Here is a 19114-nt window from a genome sequence, read left to right as displayed (position 1 = left end):
GGACCAACATTGGCCCTGCTTTGGCTGAAGAAGGGAATTGTCATCTGTCGAGTTGACGCATGAGACAGACTGTTTTCTGGCTTAACAGTTGGCGGTTTCTGTGTTCGCAGCCTGGTGCGCGGCTGGCTCGATTAACTGTCCATCTCATGGTTCATCGTTGCGGAGGAAAACATCATTCAAAGCAAAGAGAACTTCAACAAACGTATCTCCTTCATGCGCAGGTGAAGGTGACCAAGAGAAGGTGGAATGGCCTGGAGAAGCTGGCCCAGAATCAGATGCAGTGGGGAGGAGTTATGGATGGCCTTTGCGTAGTGGGGGATGACAGGCCTAAGTAAGCAAGTCAGTACTTGCATAACCCCTTTGTCTGAAGACCCAGACACACGTTGGAATCAGGCCCTGGTCTTAAAAAGCCACAATCTCTGCTGGTTTTTGTTTTCACCCTCAAATCAGTACCCGTTTCAGACCCAAGCAACCAGGTGAAGTGAGCATGGTTCATCATTGTGCAGGAAAACATCATTCAACGCAAAGAAATCTTCAACAAAGAGAATCTCCTTCATGCGCAGGTGAAGGTGACCAAGAGAAGGTGGAATGGCCTGGAGAAGCTGGCCCAGAATCAGATGCAGTGGGGAGGAGTTATGGATGGCCTGTGCTTAGTGGGGGATGACAGGCCTAAGTAAGCAAGTCAGTACTTGCATAACCCCTTTGTCTGAAGACCCAGACACACGTTGGAATCAGGCCCTGGTCTTAAAAAGCCACAATCTCTGCTGGTTTTTGTTTTCACCCTCAAATCAGTACCCGTTTCAGACCCAAGCAACCAGGTGAAGTGAGCATGGTTCATCATTGTGCAGGAAAACATCATTCAACGCAAAGAAATCTTCAACAAAGAGAATCTCCTTCATGCGCAGGTGAAGGTGACCAAGAGAAGGTGGAATGGCCTGGAGAAGCTGGCCCAGAATCAGATGCAGTGGGGAGGAGTTATGGATGGCCTGTGCTTAGTGGGGGATGACAGGCCTAAGTAAGCAAGTCAGTACTTGCATAACCCCTTTGTCTGAAGACCCAGACACACGTTGGAATCAGGCCCTGGTCTTAAAAAGCCACAATCTCTGCTGGTTTTTGTTTTCACCCTCAAATCAGTACCCGTTTCAGACCCAAGCAACCAGGTGAAGTGAGCATGGTTCATCATTGTGCAGGAAAACATCATTCAAAGCAAAGAAATCTTCAACAAAGAGAATCTCCTTCATGCGCAGGTGAAGGTGACCAAGATAAGGTGGAATGACCTGGAGAAGTTGGCCCAGAATCAGATGCAGTGGGGAGGACTTATGCATGGCCTGTGCTTAGTGGGGGATGACAGGCCTAAGTAAGCAAGTCAGTACTTGCATAACCCCTTTGTTTGAAGACCCAGACACACGTTGGAGTTCAGGCCCCTTTCATTAGTTTGTACACTCTTGCCATTGAGAGCCCTTGTCCATTCCTGTGCTCAGCTGCCGGTCTGCTATAACCTTAAAGCCACACCCAAGCGCCCACACACGCATTCACGCACGTGCCAAAGAGCGAGCTACAGCTTTAAAACACACCAAAGAACTCAGACTCATTCTATCGTAACAGTTGTTATGCACTGGTGACGTTGCTACCCCTACTGGTGATCCTGTGCCTTTCTCTCTCCCTGGTGATTTGGTGCCACACCCTGATTAGTTGCTGATGGCCTAATTGCCCCCACCTGCCTTTGGACCAACATTGAGAAGGGAATTCTCATCTGTCGAGTAGACATTGGTGGCTGTCCTACCATTTCAGACAGACTGTTTTATGGCTTAACTGTCGCTGGTTTCTGTGTTAATCTGGTGCTGCTTCTTTTATGGTGTTTCCATGTACCTCTAATGTTCAGTTTCTTTTTATTTATTTATTTATTTTTTTAATGTGCGCTTTTGTTTTGGTTGCAGATTAGAGCCAGAAATCTGCAGAGGACCCACCATTTTGTTTATCCTCGGGAGTAAGAATAACTACTATAGGGGTTCATTCCAAACATTTTTTTATTTTTCAAATCCCTGCTTCTTTTCCTCGTGTCCCCTCCTTGCTGCATAGCTCCAGCTAATGGAGGACATGAGCAGGAGATGCATGGTTGAGATATGACGACGGAGGAATCGAGGGAACAGGTATTAGGTCAGGGGTCTGTAACCCTGGTCCTGGAAAGCCACAAGCTCTTCTGCTTTTTTGTTTTCACCCTAAAATCAGCACCCGTTTCAGACCCAAGCAACCAGGTGAAGTGAGCTAACTGTGTAATCAACTGCGCTAATTGATTAATTAAGTGCAGAATCTGTGGCTCTCCAAGACCAGGGTTACAGATCGCTGTAGTAAGCAAATGGAACATCCCTGCTCGATCAAGCGTCTGTTTGAGGTGACATCAGTACCTAATGACGCGTTGCGCCGCTGTATCACCTGTCACCGGGCTGGTATCAGATTGTAAAGTTATTTCTTTGCATTATTTTCAATGATTTCCGCCCATGGAACGTGACAGATGTGAAAATAAAATTAGAAATAGCATAGATGTTGTCCTTCAATTACCCTGTATCTAAGGTGTTCGACTAGCACTGCCTCAATAAAATAGATAAAATAAGCGATTGAAATGAATCCCTGGTCTGAGTAGTCTTCTTTAGGCTCAACTTTGGTCCACTCCTATCACACCCAGTGCCTAATGACTATTTGTATGCATTTTATATTGTTGTGTGTCACTTTGAAATAAACATGTTTGGGACGGCACGGTGGTTAAGTGAAACTTAAGTGGTGTGTGGGCCTGCCTTGCAATGGATTGGAGACCTGTTGAGAGTACAATCCTGCATCTCACTCACTGCATGCTTGGATAGGCTCCAGACCGCGCCCGCCCCAAGGAATGTCTAATCACCATCATGCGCACCTGAAAGCGTTTCTGTGTTCTGTGTTCGTTTCCTGCATCTCATTCAGGTGTGTCTTGGGTGTCTGTGATCTCATCTTCTTCTACCCTCTGAAGCAGCCGTGTGTCTACGACGATGTAGGTGGCGCAACGGTATCGCCGTTGTCTTTCAATGCCAAGGTTCCCGGTTCGAGTCCCGGGTCCCCTTTATGTTTGTCTTGGATGTTTCACACTGTACGCTTTATAATGCTGAATAAGAGGTGGGTAGCTTGGGTGCTGGAGTGGCTCAGCGGGTAAGTGTGCCGGTCTCAGAAATTCAGAAATTCAGAAATTGTGGGTTCAAGCCCCACTCCTGCAATGTGCCTTTGTCTAATCCCTGTTTCTCATCCACAGGTCCTGATGCGTGAGCAGATCCAGACGGTGTCCGAGAGGGTGTGGCGGCGGCGGCAGCGGAGGCGGAGAGGTAAGTTGGGGGGGAGGGGTAGAAGGGGGGCGCTGGCCCCCCGGAGGAGTGGAGGAGGAACGGTGGGGGTGTTGGAGCAGGGGGGAAGAGAGAGGGGGGAGTCTTAGTTTGCTGGCCGGGCCGGCCCCCCTATATATAAAAATTATATAATATAGGGGGGCCGGCCCGGCCAGCCAGCAAACTAAGACTCCCCCCTGCTCCAGCACCCCCACCGTTCCTCCTCCACGCCTCCGGGGGGCCAGCGCCCCCCTTCTACCCCTCCCCCCCAACTTACCTCTCCGCCGCCGCCGCCGCCGCCGCCGCCGCCACACCCTCTGGGACACCGTCTGGATCTGCTCACGCATCAGGACCTGTGGATGAGAAACAGGGATTAGACAAAGGCACATTGCAGGAGTGGGGCTTGAACCCACAATTTCAGAATTTCTGAGACCGGCACACTTACCCGCTGAGCCACTGCCGACCTCTGGCTCCAGGGCTGCAGAGGGTAGAAGAACCAGTGAGACCAAAGAGGCCCAAGAAAAACCAAATGGAACACGCGGGATCGAACTCACGAGCTTCGCATTCAAAGACATCGACAGTACCGCTACGCCACCAGTCAGGCAACAGAACCAAGGGTGCTGCATCGGGTAACAGAAGATGAGAACCCAACAACACAAGAATATCTAAAGTAGACGCGAGATTTGAACACCGAAGCTTGGGTTCCAAAGACGGCGACAGTACCATCGCGCCACCCGCAATCGAGCCGAGGCAGAGGCGTTTCAGATGGTAGAGGAAGATGAGAACAGAGAACCGCAAGCGAAAAAGAGGCCAAGAACAAGGCTCGAACCCTGAACGCGCTGCATCGCGAACCGAAGACGGCACCACTAGGCCACGGCGGCCGTTACGCTCGCGCCAGATTTTTAAATATTTTACTGTGCAGAACTGGAGTTCTTCCACAGGAGGGGAAGGTGAGACGCATTACAAGTGACACAGCCTGCTTCAGTTTTCATCGCGCAAAGGATTTCAGTTCTTGAGATGATGTGGTTAGCCTGCTTTTTCTTCTTCTACACATAGACATTTAGAGTCTTGGTTTGTAATGTTGTGTTGTGAATTATAATTTCTTTTTTTTCTTCACAAATGAGGTCTGAGTCATTTAGAAGTTTTAGGCAACAGTGAAGCAGAAAAACAATCTTGGGCTCCAAATGGCAAAGGGCGTACCATCCTACCCACACGAGGTGCAACCTGTGGCCCCAAATTATTTAATCTAAAAACAGGTATATTTAATTATTGTGCACTCTTAGCCATCTAATTAATAACAAATTGGGAGTTCCCCGCTCAGGGTAGTAAACATGTACAGGCAAACAGGCATGGTAGAGAGGGTGTCCCTATGTCAGATGATCAGACCGCTGTCACATCGCATCATATTGTGGTTGCGGCAGAGAATTGACTTATCCCCCTTTGTTTTGGCAATTTACAGTTCTTTGACAAAACGCCAAAAAAGTTATCAGTTTCCAAATTGTAATGCTTACAAGTTGTCCTTTGCACATGTTGGCATACACAGAAAATAGCAGGCAATCACATTCGTGGGTCGGTGATGATAAACAAAATGCATTATGGGTATCTAATCTGTACAGACACATCTTGAGGACGACACATAAAGGACTACACATTGGAATTCAGGCCCCTTTCATTAGTTTTTACACCCTTGCCATTGAGAGCCCAAGTCCATTCCTCTGCTCAGCTGCTGGACTGCTGTTACCTTAAACCCATAACCAACCAACGCACACACGCACTCACAAAAGAGCAGGCTACAGATTTAGGCTACAAAAACGTACTCATCCTGTGATCACAGTTATGTAACGGCGACTTTGCTACCCCTACTGCTGACCCTGTGCCTCTGTCACTCCCCGCTGATTTGGTGCCACACCCTGATGAGCTGCTGATGGCCTAATTGCTTCCACCTGCCTTTGGTCCAACATTGGCCCTGCTTTAGCTGAAGAAGGACATTCTCATCTGTCGAGTTGACGCTTGAGACACACAGTTTTCTGGCTTAACAGTTGGCGGTTTCTGTGTTCGCAACCTGGTGCGCCACTGGCTCGATTTACTGTCCATCTCATGGTTCATCATTGTGGAGGGAAACATGACTCAAGGGAAAGAAAACTTCAACAAACGAATCTCCTTCATGCACAGGTGAAGGTGACCAAGATGGGGTGGAATGACCTGGAGAACTTTGTCCAAAACCAGGTGCAGCGGGGGGGGGGCTTGTGGATGGCCTGTGCTTAGTGGGGGATGACGGGCCTACGTAAGCAAGTCAATACTTGCATAACCCCGTTTGTTTGAAGACCCAGACATACGTTGGAGTTCAGGCCCCTTTCATTAGTTTTTACACTCTTGCCATTCAGAGCCCAAGTCCATTCCTCTGCTCAGCTGCTGGACTGCTGTTACCTTAAACCCATAACCAACCAACGCACACACGCACTCACAAAAGAGCAGGCTACAAAAACGTACTCATCCTGTGATCACAGTTATGTAACGGCGACTTTGCTACCCCTACTGCTGACCCTGTGCCTCTGTCACTCCCCGGTGATTTGGTGCCACACCCTGATGAGCTGCTGATGGCCTAATTGCCTCCACCTGCCTTTGGACCAACATTGGCCCTGCTTTGGCTGAAGAAGGGAATTGTCATCTGTCGAGTTGACGCATGAGACAGACTGTTTTCTGGCTTAACAGTTGGCGGTTTCTGTGTTCGCAGCCTGGTGCGCGGCTGGCTCGATTAACTGTCCATCTCATGGTTCATCGTTGCGGAGGAAAACATCATTCAAAGCAAAGAGAACTTCAACAAACGTATCTCCTTCATGCGCAGGTGAAGGTGACCAAGAGAAGGTGGAATGGCCTGGAGAAGCTGGCCCAGAATCAGATGCAGTGGGGAGGAGTTATGGATGGCCTTTGCGTAGTGGGGGATGACAGGCCTAAGTAAGCAAGTCAGTACTTGCATAACCCCTTTGTCTGAAGACCCAGACACACGTTGGAATCAGGCCCTGGTCTTAAAAAGCCACAATCTCTGCTGGTTTTTGTTTTCACCCTCAAATCAGTACCCGTTTCAGACCCAAGCAACCAGGTGAAGTGAGCATGGTTCATCATTGTGCAGGAAAACATCATTCAACGCAAAGAAATCTTCAACAAAGAGAATCTCCTTCATGCGCAGGTGAAGGTGACCAAGAGAAGGTGGAATGGCCTGGAGAAGCTGGCCCAGAATCAGATGCAGTGGGGAGGAGTTATGGATGGCCTGTGCTTAGTGGGGGATGACAGGCCTAAGTAAGCAAGTCAGTACTTGCATAACCCCTTTGTCTGAAGACCCAGACACACGTTGGAATCAGGCCCTGGTCTTAAAAAGCCACAATCTCTGCTGGTTTTTGTTTTCACCCTCAAATCAGTACCCGTTTCAGACCCAAGCAACCAGGTGAAGTGAGCATGGTTCATCATTGTGCAGGAAAACATCATTCAACGCAAAGAAATCTTCAACAAAGAGAATCTCCTTCATGCGCAGGTGAAGGTGACCAAGAGAAGGTGGAATGGCCTGGAGAAGCTGGCCCAGAATCAGATGCAGTGGGGAGGAGTTATGGATGGCCTGTGCTTAGTGGGGGATGACAGGCCTAAGTAAGCAAGTCAGTACTTGCATAACCCCTTTGTCTGAAGACCCAGACACACGTTGGAATCAGGCCCTGGTCTTAAAAAGCCACAATCTCTGCTGGTTTTTGTTTTCACCCTCAAATCAGTACCCGTTTCAGACCCAAGCAACCAGGTGAAGTGAGCATGGTTCATCATTGTGCAGGAAAACATCATTCAAAGCAAAGAAATCTTCAACAAAGAGAATCTCCTTCATGCGCAGGTGAAGGTGACCAAGATAAGGTGGAATGACCTGGAGAAGTTGGCCCAGAATCAGATGCAGTGGGGAGGACTTATGCATGGCCTGTGCTTAGTGGGGGATGACAGGCCTAAGTAAGCAAGTCAGTACTTGCATAACCCCTTTGTTTGAAGACCCAGACACACGTTGGAGTTCAGGCCCCTTTCATTAGTTTGTACACTCTTGCCATTGAGAGCCCTTGTCCATTCCTGTGCTCAGCTGCCGGTCTGCTATAACCTTAAAGCCACACCCAAGCGCCCACACACGCATTCACGCACGTGCCAAAGAGCGAGCTACAGCTTTAAAACACACCAAAGAACTCAGACTCATTCTATCGTAACAGTTGTTATGCACTGGTGACGTTGCTACCCCTACTGGTGATCCTGTGCCTTTCTCTCTCCCTGGTGATTTGGTGCCACACCCTGATTAGTTGCTGATGGCCTAATTGCCCCCACCTGCCTTTGGACCAACATTGAGAAGGGAATTCTCATCTGTCGAGTAGACATTGGTGGCTGTCCTACCATTTCAGACAGACTGTTTTATGGCTTAACTGTCGCTGGTTTCTGTGTTAATCTGGTGCTGCTTCTTTTATGGTGTTTCCATGTACCTCTAATGTTCAGTTTCTTTTTATTTATTTATTTATTTTTTTAATGTGCGCTTTTGTTTTGGTTGCAGATTAGAGCCAGAAATCTGCAGAGGACCCACCATTTTGTTTATCCTCGGGAGTAAGAATAACTACTATAGGGGTTCATTCCAAACATTTTTTTATTTTTCAAATCCCTGCTTCTTTTCCTCGTGTCCCCTCCTTGCTGCATAGCTCCAGCTAATGGAGGACATGAGCAGGAGATGCATGGTTGAGATATGACGACGGAGGAATCGAGGGAACAGGTATTAGGTCAGGGGTCTGTAACCCTGGTCCTGGAAAGCCACAAGCTCTTCTGCTTTTTTGTTTTCACCCTAAAATCAGCACCCGTTTCAGACCCAAGCAACCAGGTGAAGTGAGCTAACTGTGTAATCAACTGCGCTAATTGATTAATTAAGTGCAGAATCTGTGGCTCTCCAAGACCAGGGTTACAGATCGCTGTAGTAAGCAAATGGAACATCCCTGCTCGATCAAGCGTCTGTTTGAGGTGACATCAGTACCTAATGACGCGTTGCGCCGCTGTATCACCTGTCACCGGGCTGGTATCAGATTGTAAAGTTATTTCTTTGCATTATTTTCAATGATTTCCGCCCATGGAACGTGACAGATGTGAAAATAAAATTAGAAATAGCATAGATGTTGTCCTTCAATTACCCTGTATCTAAGGTGTTCGACTAGCACTGCCTCAATAAAATAGATAAAATAAGCGATTGAAATGAATCCCTGGTCTGAGTAGTCTTCTTTAGGCTCAACTTTGGTCCACTCCTATCACACCCAGTGCCTAATGACTATTTGTATGCATTTTATATTGTTGTGTGTCACTTTGAAATAAACATGTTTGGGACGGCACGGTGGTTAAGTGAAACTTAAGTGGTGTGTGGGCCTGCCTTGCAATGGATTGGAGACCTGTTGAGAGTACAATCCTGCATCTCACTCACTGCATGCTTGGATAGGCTCCAGACCGCGCCCGCCCCAAGGAATGTCTAATCACCATCATGCGCACCTGAAAGCGTTTCTGTGTTCTGTGTTCGTTTCCTGCATCTCATTCAGGTGTGTCTTGGGTGTCTGTGATCTCATCTTCTTCTACCCTCTGAAGCAGCCGTGTGTCTACGACGATGTAGGTGGCGCAACGGTATCGCCGTTGTCTTTCAATGCCAAGGTTCCCGGTTCGAGTCCCGGGTCCCCTTTATGTTTGTCTTGGATGTTTCACACTGTACGCTTTATAATGCTGAATAAGAGGTGGGTAGCTTGGGTGCTGGAGTGGCTCAGCGGGTAAGTGTGCCGGTCTCAGAAATTCAGAAATTCAGAAATTGTGGGTTCAAGCCCCACTCCTGCAATGTGCCTTTGTCTAATCCCTGTTTCTCATCCACAGGTCCTGATGCGTGAGCAGATCCAGACGGTGTCCGAGAGGGTGTGGCGGCGGCGGCAGCGGCGGCGGAGAGGTAAGTTGGGGGGGAGGGGTAGAAGGGGGGCGCTGGCCCCCCGGAGGAGTGGAGGAGGAACGGTGGGGGTGTTGGAGCAGGGGGGAAGAGAGAGGGGGGAGTCTTAGTTTGCTGGCCGGGCCGGCCCCCCTATATATAAAAATTATATAATATAGGGGGGCCGGCCCGGCCAGCCAGCAAACTAAGACTCCCCCCTCTCTCTTCCCCCCTGCTCCAGCACCCCCACCGTTCCTCCTCCACGCCTCCGGGGGGCCAGCGCCCCCCTTCTACCCCTCCCCCCCAACTTACCTCTCCGCCGCCGCCGCCGCCGCCGCCACACCCTCTGGGACACCGTCTGGATCTGCTCACGCATCAGGACCTGTGGATGAGAAACAGGGATTAGACAAAGGCACATTGCAGGAGTGGGGCTTGAACCCACAATTTCAGAATTTCTGAGACCGGCACACTTACCCGCTGAGCCACTGCCGACCTCTGGCTCCAGGGCTGCAGAGGGTAGAAGAACCAGTGAGACCAAAGAGGCCCAAGAAAAACCAAATGGAACACGCGGGATCGAACTCACGAGCTTCGCATTCAAAGACATCGACAGTACCGCTACGCCACCAGTCAGGCAACAGAACCAAGGGTGCTGCATCGGGTAACAGAAGATGAGAACCCAACAACACAAGAATATCTAAAGTAGACGCGAGATTTGAACACCGAAGCTTGGGTTCCAAAGACGGCGACAGTACCATCGCGCCACCCGCAATCGAGCCGAGGCAGAGGCGTTTCAGATGGTAGAGGAAGATGAGAACAGAGAACCGCAAGCGAAAAAGAGGCCAAGAACAAGGCTCGAACCCTGAACGCGCTGCATCGCGAACCGAAGACGGCACCACTAGGCCACGGCGGCCGTTACGCTCGCGCCAGATTTTTAAATATTTTACTGTGCAGAACTGGAGTTCTTCCACAGGAGGGGAAGGTAAGACACTTATTGGACCTTTATAGTAATATAATGCAAACTATGCATTTTCCAAATCCACAGAATTTGACTGTTTTCATTCTTAATAAAGTTACTACACAGAACCCAAATTACAAAGCACAACTAAAACGTACATACAATAAATGTATCTGAATCATGTTAGAAATAGCCTTAATATTTTTTTAAATGTGGATTTTATTAGGAGCGGTGATATAATATTGAAATAATTTTGAAAAGATTCTTGTTCCGAATTGAAATTTAATTAATCAAATGTGGGGAGTTTGCCAATCCCAATATGATAGAATAAAATGTTCATTTTTTCAGTTTTTTATTTACTCTGTAAAATATACATAGTAAAGCATTCTGTGACAACCTTTCTGTAAGACAGTGGTTCTCAAACTCAGCTCTGTGTATACTTGTTTTGTTACATTACTTGCTCAGTTAAGGTTGTTGAAAGCAAGGGTTTTAGTTCTTTCACAATTTGCTCCGTAAACTTATTCACATCATGCATAATTTCCTCATTATCATTTGCTTTGTCTTTGAATTCTTCATTATCTACCAAATGGTTAGGTTTAGTGACCATGTGCCCATATTTCCATCAATTAGGAACCTATTGAGTCACTTAATTATTTAATCAGTTTAAAGTATGTTACACCTTTTTATGTAATCGTTTGCAATACAGCATGATTACCACAATGCGAACATGGGACTTTATTCTTCATGGCATGGCATGAATATTTTTGACATAACGTGCCTTAAGATAGTAAACAATCCCTCAAACGTGAAAAGCATATAATTTAAAATAAATGAACATCTTGTTAAAATTCTGGAATTGCAACTGCAGTTTGAACAAAAACCAGCATAAAAGTGACCCCAGGACGGAGTTTGAGAACAACTAGCAACAATCAACTCATATATTTCGCATTTATTCCGGCGGTTACGTAAGGTTGGGGGGTCTCTTAATGTTTCTATTCCAAAACCAAACAACGTATCTTTGCTCGTAGAGATCAGGCAAATGAAACCGCACAACTATAAAAACTACAAATCCGAGCACGCCATTTAATTTGACGTTAGGCTCTTACCTATGTGCTGTCGGCCCCGCAATATTACGTTTTCGGCGGAGGGATCGAAGCTTCAGGACAGAAGAGAGGAGAGAAGCAGAGATAGAGAAATTGATGCGGACAGAAAGTACGGGGACGTGGGAACATTTCAAACGATCTGCTTTTGTGCAGACAAATGAAAAATAATTGAAATTACAAAAGTAAAGTGGCTACATAACTGACAGAGGAGACTACTGTTTTATTCCGAAGAGGGGTAAAAAATGTCGTCTCCGAGTCCGGGTAAAAGGCGAATGGATACCGACGTGGTGAAACTGTATCCTTTTCAGAACATAAACAACAGAAACAAAAAATAATCTGCACATTTTGTAACAGAGAAGGCAGTGACAGCTGTTTAACAATCGTAGTGCTAGCGTCTGTAATACACAAATACTATATATTTTGCTGAAATGTGTTCATGAACAATTTATAACGTCTGTAGCTACGGTAGTTGAGGTTATTATGACAACAAAAGTGAAAACTGCTGCTTTTACGGTCACCAAAGATTCCACACAATGGCTGGCCAGCTAGCTAACGTTAACTCAATGAAACATCTGGATAATTTTGTTTTATTTTGCTACTATACTTAGCTGGCAAACCCAGTGCAGCGTAAAACATCATGTAAAGGCTTTGTTATTTGTTTTCCGAGTATAGGCTTAAAACTGGCTAAAGGTGTTGTGGCATCACAAGTGCCTTATCAGCATTGCCAACTCATTTGTGCTATCAACGTATTTGATTTTTATAGATAGCAAGCTTGTTCGTGCACACGCAACTACACAGTTAATAGGCTAAATAATGAAATAAACAGTTAGCTGCATCCGAAATAAACAAACTGTGCACTGTAACAGCAGATTTGAGCTAACTGAGCTAAAGCTGAAGTTCTAAATGTTATGACATGAACTCTATAGTTCACATAAGTTCATTTGTGAGATCCGAAGGCAGTTGGCTAGTTAACGTTAGCTACCAAGCTAGCTCGTGTAACAACAGCAAAACCAAACACGATCTTTAGAGAAAAGCTCAGTGGTGGGATATTTTAAGCTGATAACGTTTTGTTACCATCAGATAGATCATAATGACAAAAACTAATTCTTGCTCACTACCTGAAAAAAGGACACGGAGCATGAATAATTGCATATGGTAACTTCTATTTATCATGTGGGCCGACATCCGACAAACCTTTTTAGCAAGCGATGTGGACGCAAATTCCCCTATTGTTGTTATAACGTAAATGACCTCTCGATATCTGAACATAGTTGTTTAAAGTTGGGTGTGGGCCAACGGTTAAGTTCCTATGGTCAAAGCGAGCCAAGATAACTTAAAAAAATTTTTTAATTTTTTTTTTTACTATAGATCTGACATTTATTGGCGTCACAACGTGTATTTTCAGCAGAGCTGTCACTTTGCTAACTTATGATAAAATATTATGAACGCAAAATCGTTGCTTAGCATTTGCTTACATATGATGGTTTTGTTAGACATTTTATGTTTAAACGTGTATAAAAGGTTACACTTGTTAATGTTCAAGTTACATGGAAGTGTCAGTGAGTTGTTTTCTTTTCGCCCTTTTGCAGCAAAACTAGCATGCCGATTGGCCCTGTTGTTACTACCCGGAAACAGAAGGTGGGACTATATCAGGGGTGTCCAGTCCTATCCGAAATGGCCCGATGTGGGTGCAGGTTTTTGTTTTACACCACTACGACACTGAGTTTTAGCTCGGCTAAAACAAAAAACCTGCACCCACTTCGGCTCTTTTCATACAAGACAGGACACCCTTGGACTAAATGAACATCTGATGGACTTAACAAAGCTTTTTTATTTGAGTAAAAGATTGGTCCAACATCACCGGACTGCAGAAGTACCAGCAATAAGCTCAGATAGCTGTCTTGTTGTGCATAACCTAATTTCTGATATTTAATGTGCAAATTTCACATTATATTTTTCAAAGTATTTACAATGCTGGGCTTATGAAGGGTACATCTCTGCCCAAAAGAAAAAATGAGGCTTTTAGCACAATGTGAAAAAAGGTTCCTTAAAATAAAATTGGTTGGAAATAACAAGCCTGAAAAAGAAAGGTTGGCACTGTTATTGGCACTTTGTGTATCCTTAATGCATTAAAATATACCAAAATGTTGTTCCAGACAGGATTGTGTGTCAATGTTAATGTACAAGTGCTAGACTAAAACAAAAAGGTTTTAACCTTAGCTGGTGTTCAGGGGCACAATTTCAATTAAAGCAGAACTCCTTAACCTCTGCTCAGGATCGAGAGCAAACATGAAGTCACGATCCTGAGTGGACTCAACGAATTTGTAGTAAAGTTTTATGGACCACAAGGAAGTAAGTATAGTTTGTTTATTCATTCATTCATTTATTCATTTAAATAGCCCTTTTTTGTGGTCAATGTTATCTGCATCATCTCTAAAGAGGCTACTAAACAGTGTCTAAAATGGTTACTTTCAGACACAAAATAAACAATTTTTCACAAAACACCATTAGCCAGCTCAAGTGTTTCCAAGTTTCACAGGTACAGCTCAGGTATGCTCAGGTATGTACAGATGCCTCCAATGCCGGAGTTCAAAGGGGTGTCGGTAAACATCTTGATTTGTTTACATACAAGACTATGCAGTTAAATACTGTTGATCATACACCTTTCAGTTCAGCTGGAACACTTTTTTTTTTTACTGTTCTTTTTTATCTGTTTTTTAAAGTATTTGTTCGTGTTGACATTCTCTGGGTAGTAACGTGTTTGTGAGCTTATTTCTGTGATTGTACTCGTCTTTGTTCCTGTGTGAGCATGAATGTGGATGATTCCTGTACTCACCTGCCTTGTTCGCAGTGCATCATGGGAGAGTATGCACCTCATTCAGGCTGGCTTGTGCCCTTTGACCCTTTGATGCTCTCCTCTGTCCTTTTAGCTCCGTATGAAGGGGGCGTGTGGAAGGTGCGCGTAGATCTACCGGACAAATACCCTTTCAAATCTCCGTCTATAGGTACTGGCGTGGATTTAAGTTGTCAGAATGTACACCGTTGTGTGTGTGTGTGTGTGTGTGTTAGCTCTGTGAATTCCACTGTTCTGGACATTCATTCATGGCCACGTATTCATTATGCCTGAGTTGGATTTGTCCCGGCTAACGCCGAACGCTCTCACAGCGTTGCTGCTACTCAGTGGCAATGTTTATAACGTTGACAAAACATTCCAGCAACATTGTGAGAATGTTCTGCGTTAGCTGGGCAGGGGAAACCTGACCTGAGAATAGCAGGCCGGCTCTGAGATGCTGCATGGCACTGTGCCATATCTGGAGATACTTGTCACCAAAACTACGTCCATACACGTTTGGTGATCTGACATTGTTTTTATCAACCCTCTGACTCTCTGAGGCATGGTTAAACAATCCCAGCATCCCTTGCCAGTGACCTTGAGGGGAAGTGTTCCCCTCACAGGCACCCCCCCCCCCCCCCCCCCCCTTACAGGGACTGGGCTCGTTGGCACTAGGACTCAGATGGATTATAAGGTTGCAGTGCTTCATTCAATCTGTCTCTTCAGCCTAGAGAGTAAATTTGGGAAGATGATCCCACAGACAGACTGAACAGGTCACTGAAACCAGTGAACCTTTAAAAATGTTAAAGGGTTAACATCACTCACTCAAGGCTCTCAAAAACATTTTTTTGATTATAATGTAAGTGGAGATTCATTTGCACACCAAAATTATTTATATATTTGATTTCATATTTCAAATGTCATATAATTTTATATAATTTCATATAAGTTCATATTATACACTTGAATTTCTTAACAGATCATCATGTTTTTGAAATCACTGAAAGTAGCAATAAGCAGTTTCCCAGTTTTAAATTAATATGATGTTTTCTCTCCTCATTCATCCATGCATTTCACTTAATAAACTGCTTTGTACCTCTCTCTTCCCTTGTAGGATTCATGAATAAAATCTTTCATCCCAACATTGATGAAGCGTAAGTTGAGGTTTACCCTTGTAACAACCATTAGATGGGAAATGTTGTCCCTCTCAGACTTACTCTGATGAACTAATTAACCTCAGAAAGGAGATTTAGAGCACAGGACTGACTCTAACCCAGTCATTGGCGCACTCAGCATATTTAGTCAGGGACTTGATATGACCTGTGAACAGTTGGCATACTTTAACCCTGCATAGAACATGGCGTGGGTTTGACTCCTGCCATCTGTTTGTCTCGTCGATCCAAAACATTTGTAATAAAATAATAAATAATAATTTAAAAGCCTATTTTGGCCTTGAATATTTTTACTTGAATCTATTTTCTGTTTTGCATGTTGAGGCCACAGCATGTGAAGCCCTTATTGGGTTAAAGTGCGAGGGTAATGCCCAAGGGGCCCGCACCACGATGGGAGATCAGGAGAGCAGCTTGGGGTATGCTGTGGAACAGGGGGTTCTTTCTGAACGCTGCTCTTGTTTGTTTTCAGGTCAGGAACGGTGTGTCTAGATGTAATCAACCAGACGTGGACGGCATTGTACGGTGAGTGGATGGGAAGGGGGAGCCTGGTGGTAGACGGGGCTGTGGCGTGGGGTTGTGTGTGTGTGTGTGGGGATGCAGGGGTGCGGTACGGTTCTGTCTGTGCCCAGCCCAGGATGCCCACACTGCCATTAATACACATCACGGTGTAAGATCACTAGTAAGTAATAATATAACAATATTTAAGTAATCACCATTCATTCATCTTAGATAAGTAAACAGTAACACCGAACAGTGCCACCCAGTGGAAGTCTGCAGTACTGAACTGAAAAAGGGCTGCGCAGTGTACACAGGTCTGAAAAGAACTGAAAGGCCTCTGAAGAGTTTAGGGTCCTTAGCGGTGGTGTTGTCAGGTTTTAGATTATGCTTAAAATCACCAATTAACATCCAAGAAATTAGATCAGGTGAAGTTAAAAAAATTAAAATAAAACCGCGTACCCATCAGCCCTCCATGACCAGAAACGGGGACCTCTGGTTTAAATACCGACCATATCTTTCACTCTAAACGCTGTCACGGTTTACACACTTTGATGCACACATACGTAGAGTAAATTGTATCACTTTCCTACCTGTTTCCTTTGGCAGATCTTACCAATATTTTTGAGTCGTTCCTGCCTCAGTTGCTGGCGTACCCCAATCCCATAGACCCCCTGAACGGAGACGCTGCAGCCATGTACCTCCACCGGCCTGAGGAGTACAAACAGAAGATTAAAGGTGAGCCGTACTCTGCTCAGCTAACGGTGAATTTAACATATTTCCTTTTTTTTAAAAAAAGCAGATGACAGGAAGAGGATGTGGTGTGCTGGTTCACCACAGACTACTCTTAAATTATTACTGCCAAGTAATACACCAGGCGTGTGTCCTGTGGTCTTGATAAACCACAGCATGATGCACTCCTCCTGGTGCAGTTCCCTGTGGAAAAAAAGCTTGCTGCTGCTGCTGTGTTTTGAATGACTGCTTGCGTCTCCTCTCCTCCCCTCCCCTGACAGAGTACATCCAGAAATATGCAACGGAGGAGGCGCTGAAGGAGCAGGAGGAGGGCGCCGGTGACTCCTCCTCGGAGAGCTCCATGTCGGATTTTTCGGAAGATGAGGCGCAGGATATGGAGTTGTAGTGAAACGAGGAGGCCCTTAACCCAGAGACAATACGACTTTCCTAACCCACGAGAAGCAGACTATAATATTCATATTTAAACAAGGCGATTTTTTATTACTAAAAAAAAAAGAAAAAGAAAAAAAAAAGGATTTTTATGGATATAGCGTTTGGTGTGTATCTCATCCCTCTGTCCTGTGTGATCTTCACCACCAGTTCTCAGCCCAAGGCCCATTTCCACTGTTCATGCGGTAGCTGTGTAGCTTGGATGCATGTGACCACTCTCCCCCCCCCCCCCCCCCCCCTCCCCGGTCTGAGCCCACTTGTGACTGGACTCTACAACAAAATGTGGGCTTTTGTTTGCAGGGCCAAGGAGAGGCACGTCAGTTCTCTTTGTGCCCTAGCTCACCCAAGGAAAATCAAGGATTTTATTGGCAAGTCATGATACAGCTACGGTCCAAAGTTTCAGTTTCCCCTCCTAATTAAGCAATTCACATGGCCTGGATATGTGAAACACTTGTGTGGCAGGTTCACTGATTAATACTGTCTTGCACTTGGCAATTATCATCATTATTTTTAAACTGCTGTTAGTGGGGTTCTTGGTCATGAATTTCATGACACGACGGGTGTACTTAAAGCTATAAAAGAGAGAGGTGGCAGCTCTAACAACCCTGTTTCTATCACACCTGTCTGCTTTCCTGAGAATGGAACTGAAATCTGGCCACGGTTCCTTTGGGTTTACCTACCGGCACACCTTTAGTTAGTTTGTTTTATTAAGTTACAAAAACGTTAAGCGCCACGACCACCATCAACACAGAAGTACAGCCAGTACACTAAGTAAATATTAAAACGCCCTCTCCCCCCTCCCATTGAAGTAATTTAATTTGAATGAAAACATACAGCAGTTCCAGATAATGTACCGCTGACAGCAGAATAAGTGTATTTTGGATAGCACACACTGCACTGCACGCTGCCACCAAATATTGGGGGTGTTGAGCCCTGCCCTTTTACCATGTGACACGTCCCCTTCAACGACAGGAGAGGAGCGGCCATGGAACATGGGATACCAGCACCCGTGGGCTTCCACGAGGTTTTAAAAAATGAGGAATGGTCAACAGGCCCCTGACGACAGAGCAAACACGCTCACCGGAACGGAACTGGGAAACCGAAGACGAGCCAGCGGAATCTGTCCTTACTCTTTTCTGTAATTATTATTCTTATTTTTTATTTTTTGTCTCTGCCAGTTTTTAACATCGAGGGCTTCTATCTGACCTTATTGTGCACTGCATTATGTTACAGAAATGGCGTGGCACAAATTTTTGAAGTATGGTACAAATCGAGATACTCACACTTGTTTCTCTGGAGGCTTTCGGTATACGAAGGCTATTGTTTCAGACAGGAAGTGTAGGCTGAGTACTTACTCTTCACTAGTGGGTGGGGGCGCAGGTCCTAATCCAACTTGCCTCTGGCTTGTGCTACACCAGTGGTAAGTAACCAAACCTGTTCCTAGAGATCTATCGTCCTGTAGGTTTTCACTCCGACCCTAACAAAGCCGCACCTCACTCAACAGCTAGAGATTTCGTTGAGCTGCTAATTAGTAGAATCGGGTGCGCCAAATTAGGGTTGAAATGAAAACCTACAGGTTGGTAGACCACCAGAAACAGGGCTGGTTACCACTGTGCTATAGTACTATACTATAGTAAGTGTTCAGCTCGTGTAGGGGTAGCTGCATTTACTGGACCGTGAATACAACTGAAAATATATTGTTTCTACAACGCATAGAGATGGCTTGTGTGACCTATTTTTGTGCAAATGAAAAGGTAACTTCATTAGATTTGACTTGATCTATTCTATGATTTCCAAAAACATATATATCCAAAGACTCCAAAAGCATGCCCTGTGTATGTTCCCTCATGCAAAACTCCTCATTAGTTGTAAAGATTGTGATTTCTTGCAAAAAAATTCTGCTCTCTATTAGTGGACGCAGGTTTGAACATCAGTGTGCTGGATTTATACCCTTGTAAGACTTCAACATTGGATTGAGTTTGAATGCTGAGGCCTGAAGTTATACCCACTTGATTTGATCACTAACAAACTGGGACAAAAGCTCCAGTGTTCACCAAAAGCCTGTTGAAGGCAACTGGATGTT

At 45.4% G+C, this 19114-nt stretch overlaps 1 protein-coding gene across 1 annotated transcript; it reads left to right on the top strand.

The window, feature by feature from the left end:
* Positions 1 to 11369: 11369 nt before the first annotated feature.
* Positions 11370 to 17634, top strand: LOC118218659 (ubiquitin-conjugating enzyme E2 H). The gene is made up of 7 exons (XM_035401235.1): positions 11370 to 11644; positions 13625 to 13701; positions 14280 to 14354; positions 15297 to 15336; positions 15824 to 15876; positions 16459 to 16587; positions 16863 to 17634. Exons 1-7 carry the CDS (start codon positions 11592 to 11594, stop codon positions 16985 to 16987), a joined length of 552 nt encoding a protein of 183 aa, XP_035257126.1. The 5' UTR covers positions 11370 to 11591; the 3' UTR covers positions 16988 to 17634.
* The last annotated feature ends 1480 nt before the right edge of the window (positions 17635 to 19114 follow it).

Source organism: Anguilla anguilla, chromosome 19 (assembly GCF_013347855.1).
Source record: "Anguilla anguilla isolate fAngAng1 chromosome 19, fAngAng1.pri, whole genome shotgun sequence".
NCBI lineage: Eukaryota > Metazoa > Chordata > Actinopteri > Anguilliformes > Anguillidae > Anguilla > Anguilla anguilla.
The sequence above is the reverse complement of the archived record's forward strand: the minus strand, read 5'-3'. Positions and strand labels throughout refer to the sequence as shown.

What these genes read in the sequence shown, in the direction of transcription:
- LOC118218659 (XM_035401235.1), top strand. Translation starts at nt 11,592, where the DNA reads ATGTCGTCTCCGAGTCCGGGTAAAAGGCGAATGGATACCGACGTGGTG. An exon ending in GACGTGGACGGCATTGTACG is followed by an intron (nt 15,877 to 16,458) that starts GTGAGTGGATGG and finishes TTCCTTTGGCAG; the next exon opens with ATCTTACCAATATTTTTGAG. An exon ending in GTACAAACAGAAGATTAAAG is followed by an intron (nt 16,588 to 16,862) that starts GTGAGCCGTACT and finishes CTCCCCTGACAG; the next exon opens with AGTACATCCAGAAATATGCA.